This window comes from Urocitellus parryii, chromosome 9 (genome assembly GCF_045843805.1).
Source record: "Urocitellus parryii isolate mUroPar1 chromosome 9, mUroPar1.hap1, whole genome shotgun sequence".
Taxonomy (NCBI): domain Eukaryota; kingdom Metazoa; phylum Chordata; class Mammalia; order Rodentia; family Sciuridae; genus Urocitellus; species Urocitellus parryii.
Genome location: NC_135539.1, coordinates 39,074,905 through 39,090,955, shown reverse-complemented (window position 1 = coordinate 39,090,955; position 16,051 = coordinate 39,074,905). Strand labels below are relative to the sequence as shown.

Below are 16,051 nucleotides of genomic sequence, written 5' to 3'. Positions count from 1 at the left end.
GGACTTGCCCGCCCCGCCCACCGCAAGGAAAGTGCCGCCTCCTCCACCCACGTCCCAGTGCCCGACGAGCCTTGCTGGGAGCCGGGCAGCCAGGGTTAAAACGCAGGCGTGGTCCCCCTGGGATGGGGTGGGGTAGGGAGGGCCTCGGCGCCCGGCAGCCTCGCAGCTGTTCTGGCTTCCTTTAGGATTGGGGCCCAAAGCGCTGTCCTCCGGTCCTCTCCTGCGGCGGTGGCACCGGCGCCCCCTCTGCCTTCTCGCCGGCTACGGTACGGCCGTCCGAGACAGGGGTGTGGGGCGCAAGGTCGCCGCCCGGCGGGGAGCTCATCCGGCGGCGCAGACGCCCAGCGGCTCCGGGGAGGGACTTGGCCTGGTTCTGGCCCCCGGCTCTTCGGGGAGGAGCCGCAAGGCTGCAGCTGGCGGCAGCGCCGGCCCCGGCGGGCGGGCGGAGGTCCTGGAGAGGCAGCCAGGCCGGAGCCCCTCTGGACAGAGTCGGCGGCGGTCGCCCTCGCTACCGCGGTCCTTGGTGGAGCCTCTCGGTCTCTCTGCAAACTGGAGAGGAAGCGCCCTCTCCTCCAAGGCCCGGAGCTGCAGCGGCATCGCGGGGCGCGGCCGAGGGGAGGAGAAAGCAGAGAGCGAGCGAGCGACCGGGCCCAGCAGTGCCTCGCGGGGCTGCGGCTCCGCCAATCTGCGGGCGCTGACGCGGGGGGCGGCTCCGCGGCGGTCGGATATCTGCCGGCCGGGCGCGGGGCGCCGAGAGCTCGGCCGTGCGGGCGCTGCGCTCTGGGACACCAGCTGCACCTGCCCGGCCTCGCCGGCCGCTCCGTGCGCCCCCTCCCGACCCTCACCCCGGTCCAGTCTTCCGGCCACAGCCTGACCAAGCCGAGCCCTGAGGGAAGGAGCCTCGCGCGTTCTCGCCCGCCGGGCACCCAGCGTGGCCCACTGAGCCCGCCGGGAGGAACGCTGTGTGGATCTGATGCGTGGCACCCGGGCGGAGATGGGTAGCTGTGCCCCGGCCCTGCGCGCCTGATGAGAGCGGCCGCGACTCGAGAGACCTGCGCCGGTCGCTACGAGCGAGGTGCCTCACCTGGCTGCGCCCCCTGCCACCCGCGATCCCAGTTCCTCCAACGACAACCACTGGCCGCTCCCGAAAGGCCGAAAGGGAACGGCCCGGAGATGGCCTGGGGAGCTGGCGCTTTGGTGGCGGATATCTTCCACGTCGTTCACGCCCGGGGACAGCCCCGGAGCTGGTAGCTTCTCGGCACCGAATGGACCTTGACCCGCGAGGCGGCGCCGCGTTCGTGTCGAGCCGCGGTTGAGCAGCGCGAGTGGAGCGCGCTCCCGAAGGGCGCCCGAGTCCCAGACCCGCTCGCTTTCGTGGCCATGAAGATGATCCTGGTGCGCAGGTTCCGCGTGCTCATCCTGATGGTGTTCCTGCTGGCCTGCGCGCTGCACATCGTGCTGGACTTGCTGCCCAAGCTGGAGCGCCGCGCCGAGCGGCCCTCTGGTGAACCCGGTTGCTCTTGCGCTCAACCCGCTGCCGAGGCGGCTGCGCCCGGTTGGGCCCAGGCACGGGGCCGCCCGGGGGAGCCCTCGGCCGCGGGAGACGCGGGCTGGCCCAACAAACACACGCTGCGCATCCTGCAGGACTTCAGCTCAGACCCTGCCTCCAACCTCACGTCCCACTCTCTGGAGAAACTGCCGCCTGCAGCTGAGCCGGCTGAGCGCGCCTCCAAAGGGCAGGAGCCTGGAGACCAGCGACCGCGCGACCCTGCTCACAAGCCGCTACTGCGAGACCCCGGTCCCTGGCGGTCCGCGCCGCCCCCTAGCCCCAGCAGGGAGGGCTCCCTCTTGGCCAGATTATTCGAGCACCCGCTCTACCGTGGGGCCATTCCGCCTCTGACAGAGGACGACGTCCTGTTTAATGTGAACAGCGATATCAGGTTCAACCCCAAGGCAGCTGAGAACCCGGACTGGTGAGCGGGGACTGAGGGTGACCAGGGTGGGGCTGGCAGGTCCGACCCCTGAGGGAGTCGCTCACCCTTTCAGGATAAAGGTGCACTAGGGAAAATACTCTCCACTCCCTGGGGGGTATTATTGTGTAGGAAGGCTCAGGGACCCGTGGAAGAGGGATCGGGTGCCTGGTGGGCGGGGCAGCCCGGCTCCTGCTCGGGATCTGCCTTTGTCTCTAGGATGACTTCCTCCCTGAAGGAACAGCAGTTTGGGAGGTTCCCTAGCCCTGGGGTGGAAGTGGCGCTGGACACTAGAGCCAGGGGAGCCCAGTGCTCCACTTACAGGAAAGAGTGCTGGCTAGCCCTAGTTTCTGGCATGGGTGAATGAATGCATTAGAGAACGAGGGAGCTAGTGGGTGAGGCTCCTTTCCCCCCAAGAAGCTGCTGGGCTGCCAGCTTTCAGATGCTTGATGACACTGTTCTGGGTGGACACCTTGAAAAGCCCTGGAGTCTTTTAAAACCAGTTGCTAAGGACAAAAATTAACAGAAGAGTGTGTGCCAGCAGCAGCTAGGTGCAGCACAGAGGCTGTTCCTAGAAGGGTGTGGACAGCGGCTGCCCTGGGCCATCTGCAGAGAAGCCACAGCTTTGTAACAAGAGAGAAGCTGCCCCAGGATGTTTGAATTGCGTTGCTTTGAACCCTTCCCCCAAAGTCTTTCCCTCAGTTCTACAGATCCAAATAAACAGATGCTCTGGCCCAGAGCAGTGAAATATTAACTACCAGCAAGGTCAGAACAAATAGCTACCTGCAAAGGTTACCGGAGCAACGGTGGAAAGACTAGGCTTCCAAACATCTCAGCAAAACCCTTTCTATCTGAAATCTGACCAGGCCCTAACCTGTGCTTTGCGCCTACATATGAGGTTGTTTGGTGGCCCATGAGCTTTGCTGGCCAGATTCAAGGCAATGCTCAGAAACTCACATCTGACGAATGGTCCCAGCCTGTGGTGTCCATGGGGAGGGGACATTACAGAGCAAGTGGGCTAGGAGAGGTTCCTGGGAGGCCTCTAGCCCACCCTCTTTTGTCCACCCAAGGACAGAACTGGGACCCAAAGGGCTTGCCTGTCAGTGAATTAGAGCTGAGAAAGTTCCACTCACCCTGCAGCCCAGCAGGCAGCCTGAGGTCAGTTCTTCCTCCAGACACCCCTATGACCAAAGAAGCAGGACAGGCCTTATTGGTGGGATCCTCCATTGAGCCTGGACTGGAGTGAGTGCTGGAGGCTTCCTTGCTCCCCGCCTAGAGCTGCTCTCCTCAAAATCAGATTTAGCTCCTATCTCATTCCTCCTCCCAGTTGTTAGGACAAAATCTGAGAGCTAGGGAAGGCGTCTGGCCCATGGGGTGTGCCAGTGGTTTTAGAGCTCTTTCTCCTATGCTCTAGGAAGGGCTGCAGCCCCCTGCACCCTGGCTGACCTCATTCCTGCTGGGCAGTGTCAGCGACCCCAGGGTAGACGTGCAGGGAGAGCGCCGACGCCCTGGGTTTGGACTTGCTGTAGTTATAGCCGTCTGTGGCGTCTCTCAAGGTAAATAGGAATTACAGGCCTTCCGGTGTGTTATTAGCTGTAGAACCGCAGGAAAGTGCAGACACTGCAGGGTCCTCTCGAAGGGGAGGCACCTTCCGATAAAACTGTATTTGGAAACTGAAGTCACAAATCTAGCCTGAGATCCAACTCCCCTGGCTCCTCATGGTCCTGCACACTCCTTTTCTGGCTGACTTGTGACATCTTTGTTTTTGTAGGCCACGCGAAGGTGCTGAAGGTGAAGAATTGCTCCCCACTGGGGAGGTGGCCTTGGACTCCTATCCCAACTGGCTCAAATTCCACATTGGCATCAACCGCTACGAACTGTACTCCAGGCACAACCCGGCCATCGAAGCTCTGCTGCAGGACCTTGGCTCTCAGAAGATCACCAGTGTAGGTAGGTGTCTGGCCTCCCTGGGCATGTGTGCTGGCTGAGGGATGCCAGGCCTGCACTCCTGGAGGTCTAGGAAAGTTTGCTCCTTCCTGGAGCCTCACTTCCTGGGATGGATGGGTGGCCTGGGATGCACACAGCAGTGGAAATACTCCTATTCCGTGGCATGGTGAGGACAGTAGGAGGGACAGGAGCATCCCTGGTAACTGCAGCTCCTCCAGCCAGGACTCTTTCTGCTTTAATGCATGTGAGCTTCAGCCGACGACTCAGCTGAGACCCGAGGCTGCTGCTGTGGTTCTGGGCCAGCACCCAGAACCTCAGGTTCAGCCAGGGGTTCCTGGGATTCTCCATTGTCAGGCAGTGACCAGGGCCCACTCCCTCCAATCGGAGCCTGAGCATCTAGGGTAGGGCAGTTTGAAGGCAACTCTGATCAAGTGCTTTGATCTGCTGAATCAGACAGAAAAGCTATTCAGTGTCTGATTCCCAGAGTCATGTGAAGCAGTCCTGAGCATGGAGGTTTGGTGCCATGGTTTTTAGGTGGTTGTGTGAAGGTCTCATTAGTCATCTGTGGCTTGGGAGGTAGTGGGGACAGGCTGAGGCCTGGGGCATTGCAGGGATGGTCCTGGTGCACATAGCCAAGGTGGAGGGCAGGCCTCTGCACGTGTTATGGGCTGCAGTTCCAGGCCCTGTCTCCATGTGTCTCAAAAGCAGTTCTGCTGAAAGGGCTTTCTTGGTTTTGGGCTTCTGTCCAGTTGCTGACACAGAGCAATGTGGAGTTACTCACTGGCCTGCAGGTGCCTCTTTAGAGTCTGTCTGTGGCTCTGTGAACTGTTGGCCCTTCTAGGGATCTCACCTGGCCCTAGAAGTCGGGCCTCACAACTCCCCAGCACTGGGTCATTCACCAGTGGAGAGCTAAAGTGATCTTTCTTTATACCCCTGTGCTGTCCAGGAAGACTCTTGAGTACTCCTCACCCCAGGCCATACCTTGCAAAATTGGGGGGCTTCCACTGAGCTGGGAGCTGTTCTTGTGGATGACAGGGACTATCTTACAGGCAGCCACAGAAGATGTCACTTGCTCCAGAAAATAGATGGGGCTGTTAAAGACATGTCCAATTGGGTCAACCCATTTGGTCCATCCAGCAGATTTCCTGGGAATGTTCTGCCCACTAGGCTACTTCCTTGGGAGTTGGAGTTGGGGTGAGTCCATGAGAAGCTGTTACTATAGACAGATACAGGTTCCTCTGAGAAGTGAATGTGATTGCAGACCCTGCAACCGTCAACAGGGCACATCCACACTCTTGGTGATTAGAAGTGTGCTGCAGAAGGCTGCAAGACAGGGCTGTGTGGAGGGAGGGCTGTGGTCCCCATGGCCAGCAGGCCTGGTATCCACTGCAGCTCAAGGACAATCAGCCACATGCTCTCTGGATCCTACCCTGTGCAGAGATGTGGGACCTGAACCCAGAGAGCAGGGAGAGGCTGGGGTCCCCAGGTCACCACCAATTTTGCCCACCTTGGGTATCCTTATCCCTCTCAACAGAATGGCCCAGCTCTCCCAGAAGGCAGTGGCTGAGGGCACCTGACATCCCAGTGCAGTGGATGGTGCTGATTGCCAGGGGACCCCAGCCCCAGGCTCTGGTTGGACGTTGGTCTGTGCTGAGGGCTGCCTGGGAGGGTTTCATGCCCTTTTTTCCAAGACCACAATGACCAAGCTGATTCTAATTCTGCCTTTTGGGGTAAGGGTCATTGGGAACAGGAGGGAAACATCATTCTGCAGGTGCCAGCAGGTGTTGAGGGAATGGAGTGATGGACAGCCCTGTCACTGAGGCAGGATGTAGCACTCTGGCCAGAGGGGTGGCTGTGATTAGAATCTGAAGTTGCTAGTCAGGGTGTCATAACCTATATCCCATGGACCTGCCATCTGAGTCTAAAACAAACCATTTGAGAACAACTTGACTGGACCTGGATGTTCTGGGAACAGAAGCTGATGGCTGACCTGGTGGCCAGTGCTATTCTCCCAGAATGGAGATGCAGGTTCCTCTGAGGAGTGAGTATGTTTGGTCACAGATCTAGCTTCACCCAGCTGGGCGATGTGTCCTATAGTGCATGCATCCCTTGCACATCCTCATCAAAAGCTCCAAACGGTGTTGCCCAGGGTTGTGAAGAAATGTCCTGTGGCACCTCTCTGGGGTGATTCCTGCCCCACTGCAGAGAGGCTGCAGGCATTAGCACGAGCATCCAGCAGAGTGAGCCAGGCAGGGGTCTCCATATGGCAGCAGCATTTCAGGGTGAGTCAAGTCCCCCACCTAGGAGCTCAGGACTAGGCAAGCACCCACCTTCCCAGGGCCTCACTCAACCTGCAGCCTTAGCTCTGGAGTTCCCACCATGAGTTCACTCTCCTGGAAAGACCCACCCCCTGAGTGAGCAGGAAATCCTGATGCCCAACAGAAAACCCCTGCAGCCCCTCCAGGTGTCCAGGCCCTTCAAGTGTCCTGCTCTGCCGGGAGCCACCAATAGGGGTTGGCCTGACCACCCTGCCATGTCCCTGGAGATCACACTTCCTCCTGGAGGTAGCTGTTCTGGCCAACCGGACTCAGCCTTAGCTGTTGGGAGGGTCCTCCTGGGTGTTAAGAGCCAGAGGTTTTGATGGACACCCAGCTGCTCAAGGCAGCCAGCCCAGCTGGGCCCTCATTGTGGCAGAGCCCAGCGCAGCCTGGATGCATTGTGACCAAGAGCAGGTGGAGCCTTTCAAAGTCAGCCCTGCCTTCCCACCCCCATTCTACAGCCAGGGGACTGCAGCCTTCAGGAGGAGAGGCTTGCCCCTGGAAGCACTTACTTTTGGCTTGGGGTTCTGTTCACCGGGGGCGGTTACTGTAATCTTCAGGTTGTTCCTCTCACTATTGAGTGTGAGCCAGCAATATTGTTTGTAATGGAGATCAGTGTGCAAGAGATCCTGAGCCCTTTCCTCACAGTAGTTTCAGTAAATTTCTTCTTTCAGTACCACTCAGTCCGGTTCTAGAGGCTCTGTATGGCCTAGGGCACAGCTGTCTGTGGCCACAGAGGGTCATTTATAGCAGGCTTCTGGCTGCCTGGTAGCGGCTGTTGCTGCCTCTGAAGAGGCTCAGCCTTTATCCATCTCTGTTCAGCTTTAAGTCAGACTTGCTGCGCCTTCTGCTTGGGCCACGATAATTAAATCTCTATCGTGCACAATTATGGATGCAAAAAATAAATGACACAATTAACTACTCTGCACTTGGAATTGCTTTTTTTTTAAAAAAAAAAAAAAAAAAAGTGCACTGGCATGTGAGGGTTCAGGCAGCCTGGGGCCTAAGATGCAGACTTCACAGTTGCTCCATCCAGGTCAGGACAAAGCCCAGGGTGGGAGAGCGTGCTGAACAAAGGAAGCCTGCTTCCCAGGACAGAAGCCCTCCTGCTAATTGATCTGCCAAGGGGAGGGCAAATCCAGCTAGACTCTGGAATAATTGGTCAGCAGCTTGAGGAACAAAAGGCCTTTGGCTGGGGCAGCCCGGGAAGAGCTGCCTAGGATGGGGGGCTGGGCACAGCTGCCCTGTCTAGTTAGACAGGTGGCACCTGCTGCTGCAAGGCACAGCCCCAGGGTCTGGCTCAGCTTGCAGAGAGACCTGGAGATGCCAGGTAGCCAACACCAACACCCAGTGCTGGAGGCGCCTGAGGTGTCCTAAAAGGACCAAGCCCTGCAAGCATGCCGCAGGGTTCAGGGAGGAGGCAGCTTGGCCCCTGCCCAGCTCCCTCCAGTTATCAGCCTGAAGGCCAGGAGAAAAAGCCCTCGCTGGTGAGGACTTGGGACATCCCTGGCATCCATTTTCTCCGTGCTGATCAGAGGCTGCAGCTGCAACCTCAAATACCTCCATAACCTACAGCTGTGTGCTGGTGGCCTCAGGCTGATTCTCTTCCTATTGCATGGAGGGGCGCTGAGCAGCATTATAGCTTCCTTTTCAAATGACTGTTACTTCCCCCACCCCACCCCCAAAAATAAGCGGCTTGGAGGACAAGTGTGACAGATAACTTCAAGCGGGAGACAGCTGGACAGAAGTAGGCCTGGAGTGTGTGCCCATGGGTCTTGGATTGTGTTGATAGGGCTGCGCCCTCTGGGGTTGAAGCACCCCGGCTTCACAGCAGGATTTGGGGGCACAAAGACCCAGCCGAAAACTGGTGTTGGCTCCTGCTCAGCCTCTTCCTGAAGCTGCTGCTGGCGAGGTGGTGGCGAGGTGGGTACACCCCACACCCTTTTCCATGGGCCCAAGGACAGTGGGGATAAAGGGTTCTGTGAGAATGCCCAGAGTCCGGGTCACATGGCAGACCTCCTCTCTAACCCAGGGATATGTGAGGCTGGACAGGAAGGACAGGGTGTCACATTCTCCAAACGTGAGCCCACCCTTTCAGAGCAAGTCTTAATTAATCTTTCAGAGAGAGTCTGCACCTGCCCTTAAAACAAGGTAGTGAGACTGAAAAACAGTTGAACCACCCACCTGACTGTGACCCGAAGGATAGCCATTGTCCCACCTTTCAGAGGAGATGGCCAAGGGTGGCCATGTTGGAGGCCCAGCTGGCCACAGGGAAGCCTCTCACACGTGGACATGCTTGTGTGATCCAGAGGTCTTTAAAAAATAGAATTCATTTTTATAAAAGTCAGGAGAGGGACCTTTAAAATACAGGTTGGGGTTCCTGTTAGAAATGGGGAGACTATTGGTTTCCCACAGGAAAACAAGTGCTGAGCTGGGCTGCTCTGGCATTGCACTCCATCACTGCCCGTCCTCTGTGGGCACTGAGGAGTGGCCTTGTGTTTGCACACATGGCAGAGCTGGGCCTGGCAGCTCCTGCTCCTTGGCCACCTCCCTCACACTGGGGTGAGTCTCTCCACCCAGGGCTGCCCTTGTCCTTCGTCTGGGGAGTTCCTAGCAGAGTGCTAGAGCCTCTGGAGATTGGCTTGCCGGTCACACAGGCGACTCATGCATTAGTATTCCTGTAGCGACAACTGTGCATTTATAGAATTTACCTTCTTAAGGAATTTCTCAGGGTTCTTCAGGACATGCAAAAATCTCCTTCCTTCTGACATATTCTGAGGAAAGACCATAAGCAAAATGCCCATGCCCATAGGGGGTCATGGGATTTATGGTGCCAATGGGCATTGTGAATGAACACGTAGTGCGCTCTGTTAGCATTTGTTAATGTGTGTAGCGAATGATGCACTCAGAAGTATAACAATTAGCAATGCATGTTCAAGCATGTCTGGGAACCCTTCTATTCAGGGATGCCAGGGAAGGTGCAGAGCTGTCATCTTGGGTCTGCAGAAGGTGGGACTAGCCGGGAGTGGGGGGAGGACTGGGAAAGTGGCTGGAGCATAGGCATCTACACTACCTAGAGGCCAGCAGGGCTCTGATGCATGTGCTGATTGGTGGGGTGTGACCTGGATTTGTGTGGCCACAGAAGGAGATGGAGAGAAGGTTTCAGGTGGAGATTCAGTGGACTAGTCACCTGGGTCTGGGTCTCATTCTGGGATAAAGAATTTCCAGGGAGGTGCACTGGGTGTGTTCCAGGACAGCCCCATCTCCACCTGGCCTTGGGCCTTTTTGGAATTGCTGCTCAGTTGAGATGCTCCTGAGGCCCAGCCTAGCAGGTTAGGACTGCAAAGCAGGAGGCCTATCAGTGAGGGCATCTCCATCTGCTCTTGAACCTGGGGCCTGCACCTGGGTCCACCGGAGGCTTAATCCCTTTATACTAGTCATCTGTTTGCCCCATGGGGGTTACAGGGAGCTGGTGATATACAGGGCCAGGAATGGCAAGGCAGATGGGCCTCGCTTCCAGACAAGAATGATTAAACTGACCAGATTTGCATAATATTTGGTTATTTTAAAAACCAGGATTACAAGCCCTGGAAAGAGTTGATGTGCTGTCCCGGATTGGCCCAGGCAGGAATAATTAAATCCAGCAACCCTGGTTATTAAATGGAAACAGGAACATCAAATGGGGTTTAATCGGGCCACTAATTTTTTAATCATCACTTCTTTTTTCATCTTATGAAAAATGTAGTAAATGTTCATTGTAGGAATCTAGAAAGCACAGATAAGGAAAAGTAGGAAATTAAAGTCATCTGAATTCTACTCCCCAGAGATAGCAAGGGATTTGGGCGCCTGTCTGTGCATTCGAGTTTGAAAACCCATGCTTTGTGTTCTCGAGTTTTTAAAAGAAAATGGTTCCGATTATAAATAGTAAGCACCATGCTGTGCTTACTGAAAGTTCTTTGGTTCTGTTTAGGAGGGTGAGATTGTAGTCCGTCCTGCGGTGTTACAGTACACCTGTTCCATGCAGGGTGCTTAGTCCCTTCCTTGGCAGAGCCAAGATGTCAGCCCATCTTCTGGATGCAGCACCCAGCCCATCACACACTGTGAGCTGTTGGGCAGTGGCCAGTGCTGCCCAGGAGTATGCCAGGCTGGGCCCAGGTCAGCTCTGGGTCAAGCACCTTGCATGACATCTGCAATGTCAAGTGGCCTCATAAGCAAGCTCCCCCACCTAACCTAAGAGTAGCACCATGCACATTCCCAGCCTGGGGCCCTTCTTTGTGAAGAGGCTGGACAGGCCTCCTGAGCCCCCTTTAGCCGACGAGGAAGCTGAGGCTGGAAAGGTGAAGGTCTCTCCCCTCTGGGGTGCCCCAGCCTAGGAAAGCTGAGCAAACTCCAACCTCAGGGTCAACAGGGAGCCCCCTGGACTTTTCTCCACCAAACCTACAAACTGACCCATTTTCTGGCATCCTGCCCTATGCCTGTGGCCACCACCAGCAAAACTGGCCCTACACTGGCCCTGCTCCCTCCAGGTCCTGTCCTCGTAGCACACATACATGCCAACCAGCCACATGAAGGAACAGACAGGGGAAGCACATCTGTCTACTCCCCTCCCTTTGGGGTCCCCAGAGTTCCCAGGCCAGGCTGCCATCATCTCACCTGCTCCTCTGAGCAGGTTCCTACATATAGCATGGCCTGCGCCCCCCATGCCCACCCGCCAACAACTGCTTCTCAACCCCTGGCTGGCCTTTTCTCCCCCTAAATAAGCACAGGTGCACACCTTGTTCTCTGCACTCTACCCCCAGGTGACCTTGCTGCCTGAGGCTTTTCTCACTTGTGGGAAGTGCTCAGAACCTCAGGCTGCTGGCCCACCTGCATCTCCCCCAGGTTGCTGCCACCCTCCCCACCTAACTGGGCTTTCTCTGTCTCTGCTCTATTCCAGCCAAACAATGGCTCTATCTGAGACCCAAGGGTCATCCTGGTCACATCTCCACACCCCACACCATTCCATCAAAGTGCTCCTCAGAACCCCCATCTTTTCATATCCACCGTCCTCTGTTGCCATTGCCCCAGCCCAACCTCTCCCGGACTCTGGCTTCCACCCTTAGCCTGAAGCTGCCAGGTGAGCACCTGGGAACCCCATAGGGCCCTCACCTGCCATGGGTTCCACCCCCACTGAAGTGGGCAGCAGCAACAGCTCTTCAGGCCCAAGCTTTCTTCCTCCAAGGACAATGTGTTTGTTCTGCCTCTGTAGTGCCAGCTCTGTTCCTTCCTCCCAGAAAGACCACCCCTCAGGCACCAGCACATGCCCACTTTGCCTCTTGCCGCCAGCAGCCTGAAGTCATCTTGCGATTCGTAATGTGTAGCCTGCATACCTGGCTCTTAGACACACTTGTGACATTATCGTGTGGCCAGAGTGCGGTATGGACACAGGACACACTGGACAAGCCTCTGCACAGGCTAGACAAGCTCCTGTGTGCATCGTCCTGGCCAGCTTGTGCTGTAGGGTGACCCCCTTCCCAGCCCTGTATCCTGGTGGCCCGGGGCCTTCACTGTGGCCCCAACCTGGAAAATGTCCTTCCTTCTGCTGCTCCATTAGCAAAAAGGAAAATCCAAGGTCAGGAAAGGGGTTCTTTGGGGAATTCTTCATCCTTCTGAGCTGATGAGATGCTGGAAATGAGTGCCCACCATGTCCTGATGACAGAGGGGCCTCCCACTTAAGGGTCTTTATAATCTCCTTCGAGTAACTCTGCAATCTCCTGCAAATCCCAGGAGCTTTCGCTGGAGAATCTCCACTCTGTCCAGGCCACAGTGGGGTTGTGCGCAGGGCAGGTATAGCAGTGCATGCATGTGTGGAATATGTGTAGGGGTGTATATATGTATGCTTGTGTTTAGGAATGTATAGGTGTTGTGTGTGTATTAGGGTGTGTGAGGGTATGCATGTATGTAGGGGTGTGTGTGTATGTGTATAACTGTGCTAGCAGTTAAGCACACCTAGCCATCCCTGCTGGAAACCAGGCCCTTGGTGCTGTGACACACTTACGCACACTCCTGCTGAGACCTCCAGCTGGAATCAACAGGAGTCCACCCAGCTCCCACAGCTGGACCACGGGGGAGCCTGTGCCAGCCAAGGGTACATCATTGCTGAAGCCCCCCCACTTCCCAGGCAGAATGGGGAGGGGCCCTCAGCCAGAGGATCCCAGCTGATTGGAGGATAGAGTGTTGGGCTGGCCTGCCCACCTATCCTCACTGGGGCCTGAGGCAGCCAGTGACCCTGTTTCTCTCTCCCTCCTCCCTGCAGCCATGAAGTCGGGGGGCACGCAGCTCAAGCTCATCATGACGTTCCAGAACTACGGGCAAGCACTGTTCAAACCCATGAAGTAAGTGCCGCCGCTGGGCGGGTGCAAGGGCGGGTGGAGTGTGAAATGGGGGAGGCAGTGTTTTCTGAGAGAAGATCTTGGAGTGGACTGTGGTAGAAGCCCAAGAGGCAGCCAGAGTGACCTGCACCCTCGCTCTTCCTGTTTGCGTCAGCATTATGTACCTGAAAACCTGTCAGGGCGTCACCCTCCCCGTGCAGGTGGGTTTTCAATTATAAGAGATGGGGGTGTGGACACCAAAGAAACCTCTGGAATGGGGACATGGGCTCTCCGACTCATAAAGGGCTGTTCAGGTGGCTGTTCTGTCTCACACTTGTCCTGTGGTCCTGGTGGCCCTCAATACAGGAACAGTGAAAAGCTGAGTGTCAAAAAAAAAAAAAAAGGCAGTCTAGAGGTAGCAGCTAGAGTTGACTGTCTGCCTACAATCTGCCTGCCTACAATAGATAAAAGAGGAACCATGTCACCAAAGTCCCATGGAACACTGAGCAACACATGACCCCACAGGAAAGTAGATGACTTCGTGGTTTGTGACGTCCACTATGATCATCATGGGGCTTGGATACCCCAAGGGGTCCCAGCATGCACCATGTCTTCTGTTAGTTGCAAACAAGGAGATTCCTTGTTTAAGCACAGTTTGCAACCCAAGTGCCCAGGAGCACACACGGGTCTCAGACGTGACTGAGGGGCTAGACAAGGACTGTGGCACATGGGGTGTGGGTCCCCACAGAAGGGGCCAGCTGTCCGTTGACTCATCAGATCTCAGCCATCTGGCCTGATTTCTAATTTTCAAGATAAGCTAGAGATGCAGAGATTTTCCTTTTTAACATTCAAATGTTTAAAAATGGTAACTAATTCAGAAGCATTAAGATATTTTGGAAGACTCAAAGAGGGAAGGTTTCCCAAGGATCCTTTCCACGGGCCTCAGTTGCAGGACTTCAGGAGCCTGGGACTGAGTACCACACATTGCCACAGGCTACAGAAAGGCTATTCATAGAAATGACAGAGAGACCAGGAAAGCATGCCATGGGCTGAAATGAAGGCTCTCCACCCTTGTCCCTCTCGCCATGGGGCCAGCCCAGGCTGGCTAGTGTGTGCTGGGCTGACAAGTCTGTGTTGGCTATGAGATTATGGGGCTTCTTCCATGATTTCATGCTTGGAAGTAGAGTTCTTGCCTTCCTCTGAATCTGCCCCGTGCAGGGAACTACCAACTGGCCCCAGTGAGGTGCACGGTTGGCCACAGCCCCTTCGTGACCAGAAGCAGTGTGGACAGCCAGTTGGTTTCTTCTGCCCCCACCTGACCTTTGTAAGCTGGGCAGGAGACACCTGCACAACAGGAGGGGAGTGTGGCTGGGGCCAGTGTGGTCCTCCTGGGACATCCCAGAGGGTGGTGGGGAACAGGCCTCCTGTGGCTTCTTTACATCTCACATCTCTGGCTTAGGAGAGCCAGCTGTGAGAGATCTCAGCCTCTCCAGTGAGCTATTTTAAGGCCCCCATTCTCTAATATGAGGGGCACCACTGAGGAGCCAGGCGGAGTCAGGTGAATAAATGAGCCTGGACAGGCAGCTGCTATCCAGAATCCAGGACAACAGCTGTAAGTGATGTCTCCAGGCCCCAAGCTGTGCTGGAGGTGGGCGAGGGAGGTAAGTCTGGGAGACAGATTTCTGCTGCCCTCTGAGGGGTGCTGTTCCACTCTGCTGATGCTTTCAGTTGTGCTGGGAGGCGTGTGGGAGAGCTCCACAGGGTTGGAACTTTTGGGAGAGCAAGTCCTATGGGCTCAGGTGACCTGGCCAGTGGAGAGTGGAGAGATTCTAGGTTCTGATGCTTCTCCTGCAGAGCTGGACTGGCCAGCTGTGCGCAGCAGCAGCCATGGTGTCTTCTGCTGCAGCTCTGCAGGGCTATTGCTACCCACATCCCATGGGCTCCTGCAGCCTGGAGGCTCTATGCCGAGGTTTCATCCCCACCATATAACTGCAGGACAGTTATATGAAGATGAGGGGACAAGAGCTCCGAGAAGCAGGTAGACACAGAGTTCCATAAGTGTCCACCCGCTGCCTGGCGGACATTGTCATATCCCACCTTGGTCACACAAGGAGCTGAATTCAGAGGCCAAGTAACTTTCCATGGCAGTCCCTGACTCCAGGACCCCATGGAGAAGGTCCTGGGAGGGGTCCAGCAGCTCCAGATATCAAAGGCACAGGCCTCAGAGAGTCTAGGCTATGGCAGCAGGCAGTGAGGTTGGTGTGAGACGTGGGCTGATGGGAGGTTGAGGCCTGTTAGAATATGGACGTGGAAACAAGGTCGAGATCCTGCAGAAGCTGGGGAATGTGTTCAAGGCTGGCAGAGCAAGGCTTTGCACATCCTGAAGCCAACCTGGATTCCTCCTTTGAAGCATTAGGGGTGGGAACAGAGGTGGAGACCCATGCTAGAGGCTATCACTGCGTTCTGCAAATTACCCACGTGTCTTCCTGACCTGGTCTTCTTGGTAGGTCTTGTAGATTTTCCCAGACACCTGGAACCTTCCTCACCCCATGACCTCAGGCTCATGCCTGTAGGGTTCTTATTCCCCAGTGACTGTGATTTGAATACGAAAACAGCTGTGGTTCCTAACCAACGTATTAAGAAATTAAAATCCATGGATGATTAACAGTTCTCCTTAAGAAAGGATGTTCTCCTGGGAGAAAGTCCTGCACTGCATACATTCCCAGGAGAGTATTGGGAATTAATTAGATGGGCAGAGTAACTTTGCCTCTGGGATTGTAACGGGTGTAAGTTGAAAGCATCAAGAGAATAGCACCCAGGGCAGTGCCTGGGGGTCCTTCATCATGATGGGCAGGTGTGAGAGAGACTATGGAAGGGTCAGTGGTCATGTCTTGGTAGACTTTGAAAACATGTAACAGCTTGTCAGCCCTGAGCTCCTGGAGACTCTTGCTTTTGTGCTAACGTGAGTACTTAAGCTTTTTTAAAAACAGCTTTATTGAGATGTAATCACAGGCCATAAATTCCCCTACTGAGAGTCTGCAGCTCAGTAGCTGTTAGTCTGTTGACAGAGTTGTGCCATATCACCACTGTCGATTCGAATCAATTTTTCATTATTCCAAAAAGAAATTCCTTAAAATTTTCATTGCTCACCAGCCCCCTTGATCCCCCCAGCACATGACAAGCTCTAATCCCCCTTTCCGCCCCTCTGTGGATTTATTTACTCCGGACTTTCACAGACATGGAGTTGTACAGTGTGCCTTATTTGTGACTGGGCTTATTTCACATGACAGTGTTTCACGGTTCGTCTGTGCTGTGGTGTGCGTCAGGCTTCGTTCCTTCTTATTGCTGAGTGATCTTCCATTGTACACACGGGCCACGTCTTGCTTATGGGCCTGGGGTTGGCGATAACAACAACATTATCTACAGTGAGTAACGCTGCTTTGAACATTCACGATCAAGTTTTGCA

At 55.5% G+C, this 16,051-nt stretch overlaps 1 protein-coding gene across 1 annotated transcript in view; it reads left to right on the top strand.

The window, feature by feature from the left end:
- The first annotated feature begins 379 nt into the window (after positions 1 to 379).
- Fam20c (FAM20C golgi associated secretory pathway kinase) overlaps positions 380 to 16,051 on the top strand; it is a 55,131-nt gene continuing 39,459 nt past the window's right edge. Inside the window, exons 1-3 of the mRNA XM_026405711.2 lie at positions 380 to 1,973; positions 3,742 to 3,920; positions 12,531 to 12,609. Coding sequence (XP_026261496.1) covers positions 1,381 to 1,973; positions 3,742 to 3,920; positions 12,531 to 12,609 — 851 coding nt within the window. The 5' untranslated portion in view covers positions 380 to 1,380. The remainder of the gene's footprint in view (positions 1,974 to 3,741; positions 3,921 to 12,530; positions 12,610 to 16,051) is intronic.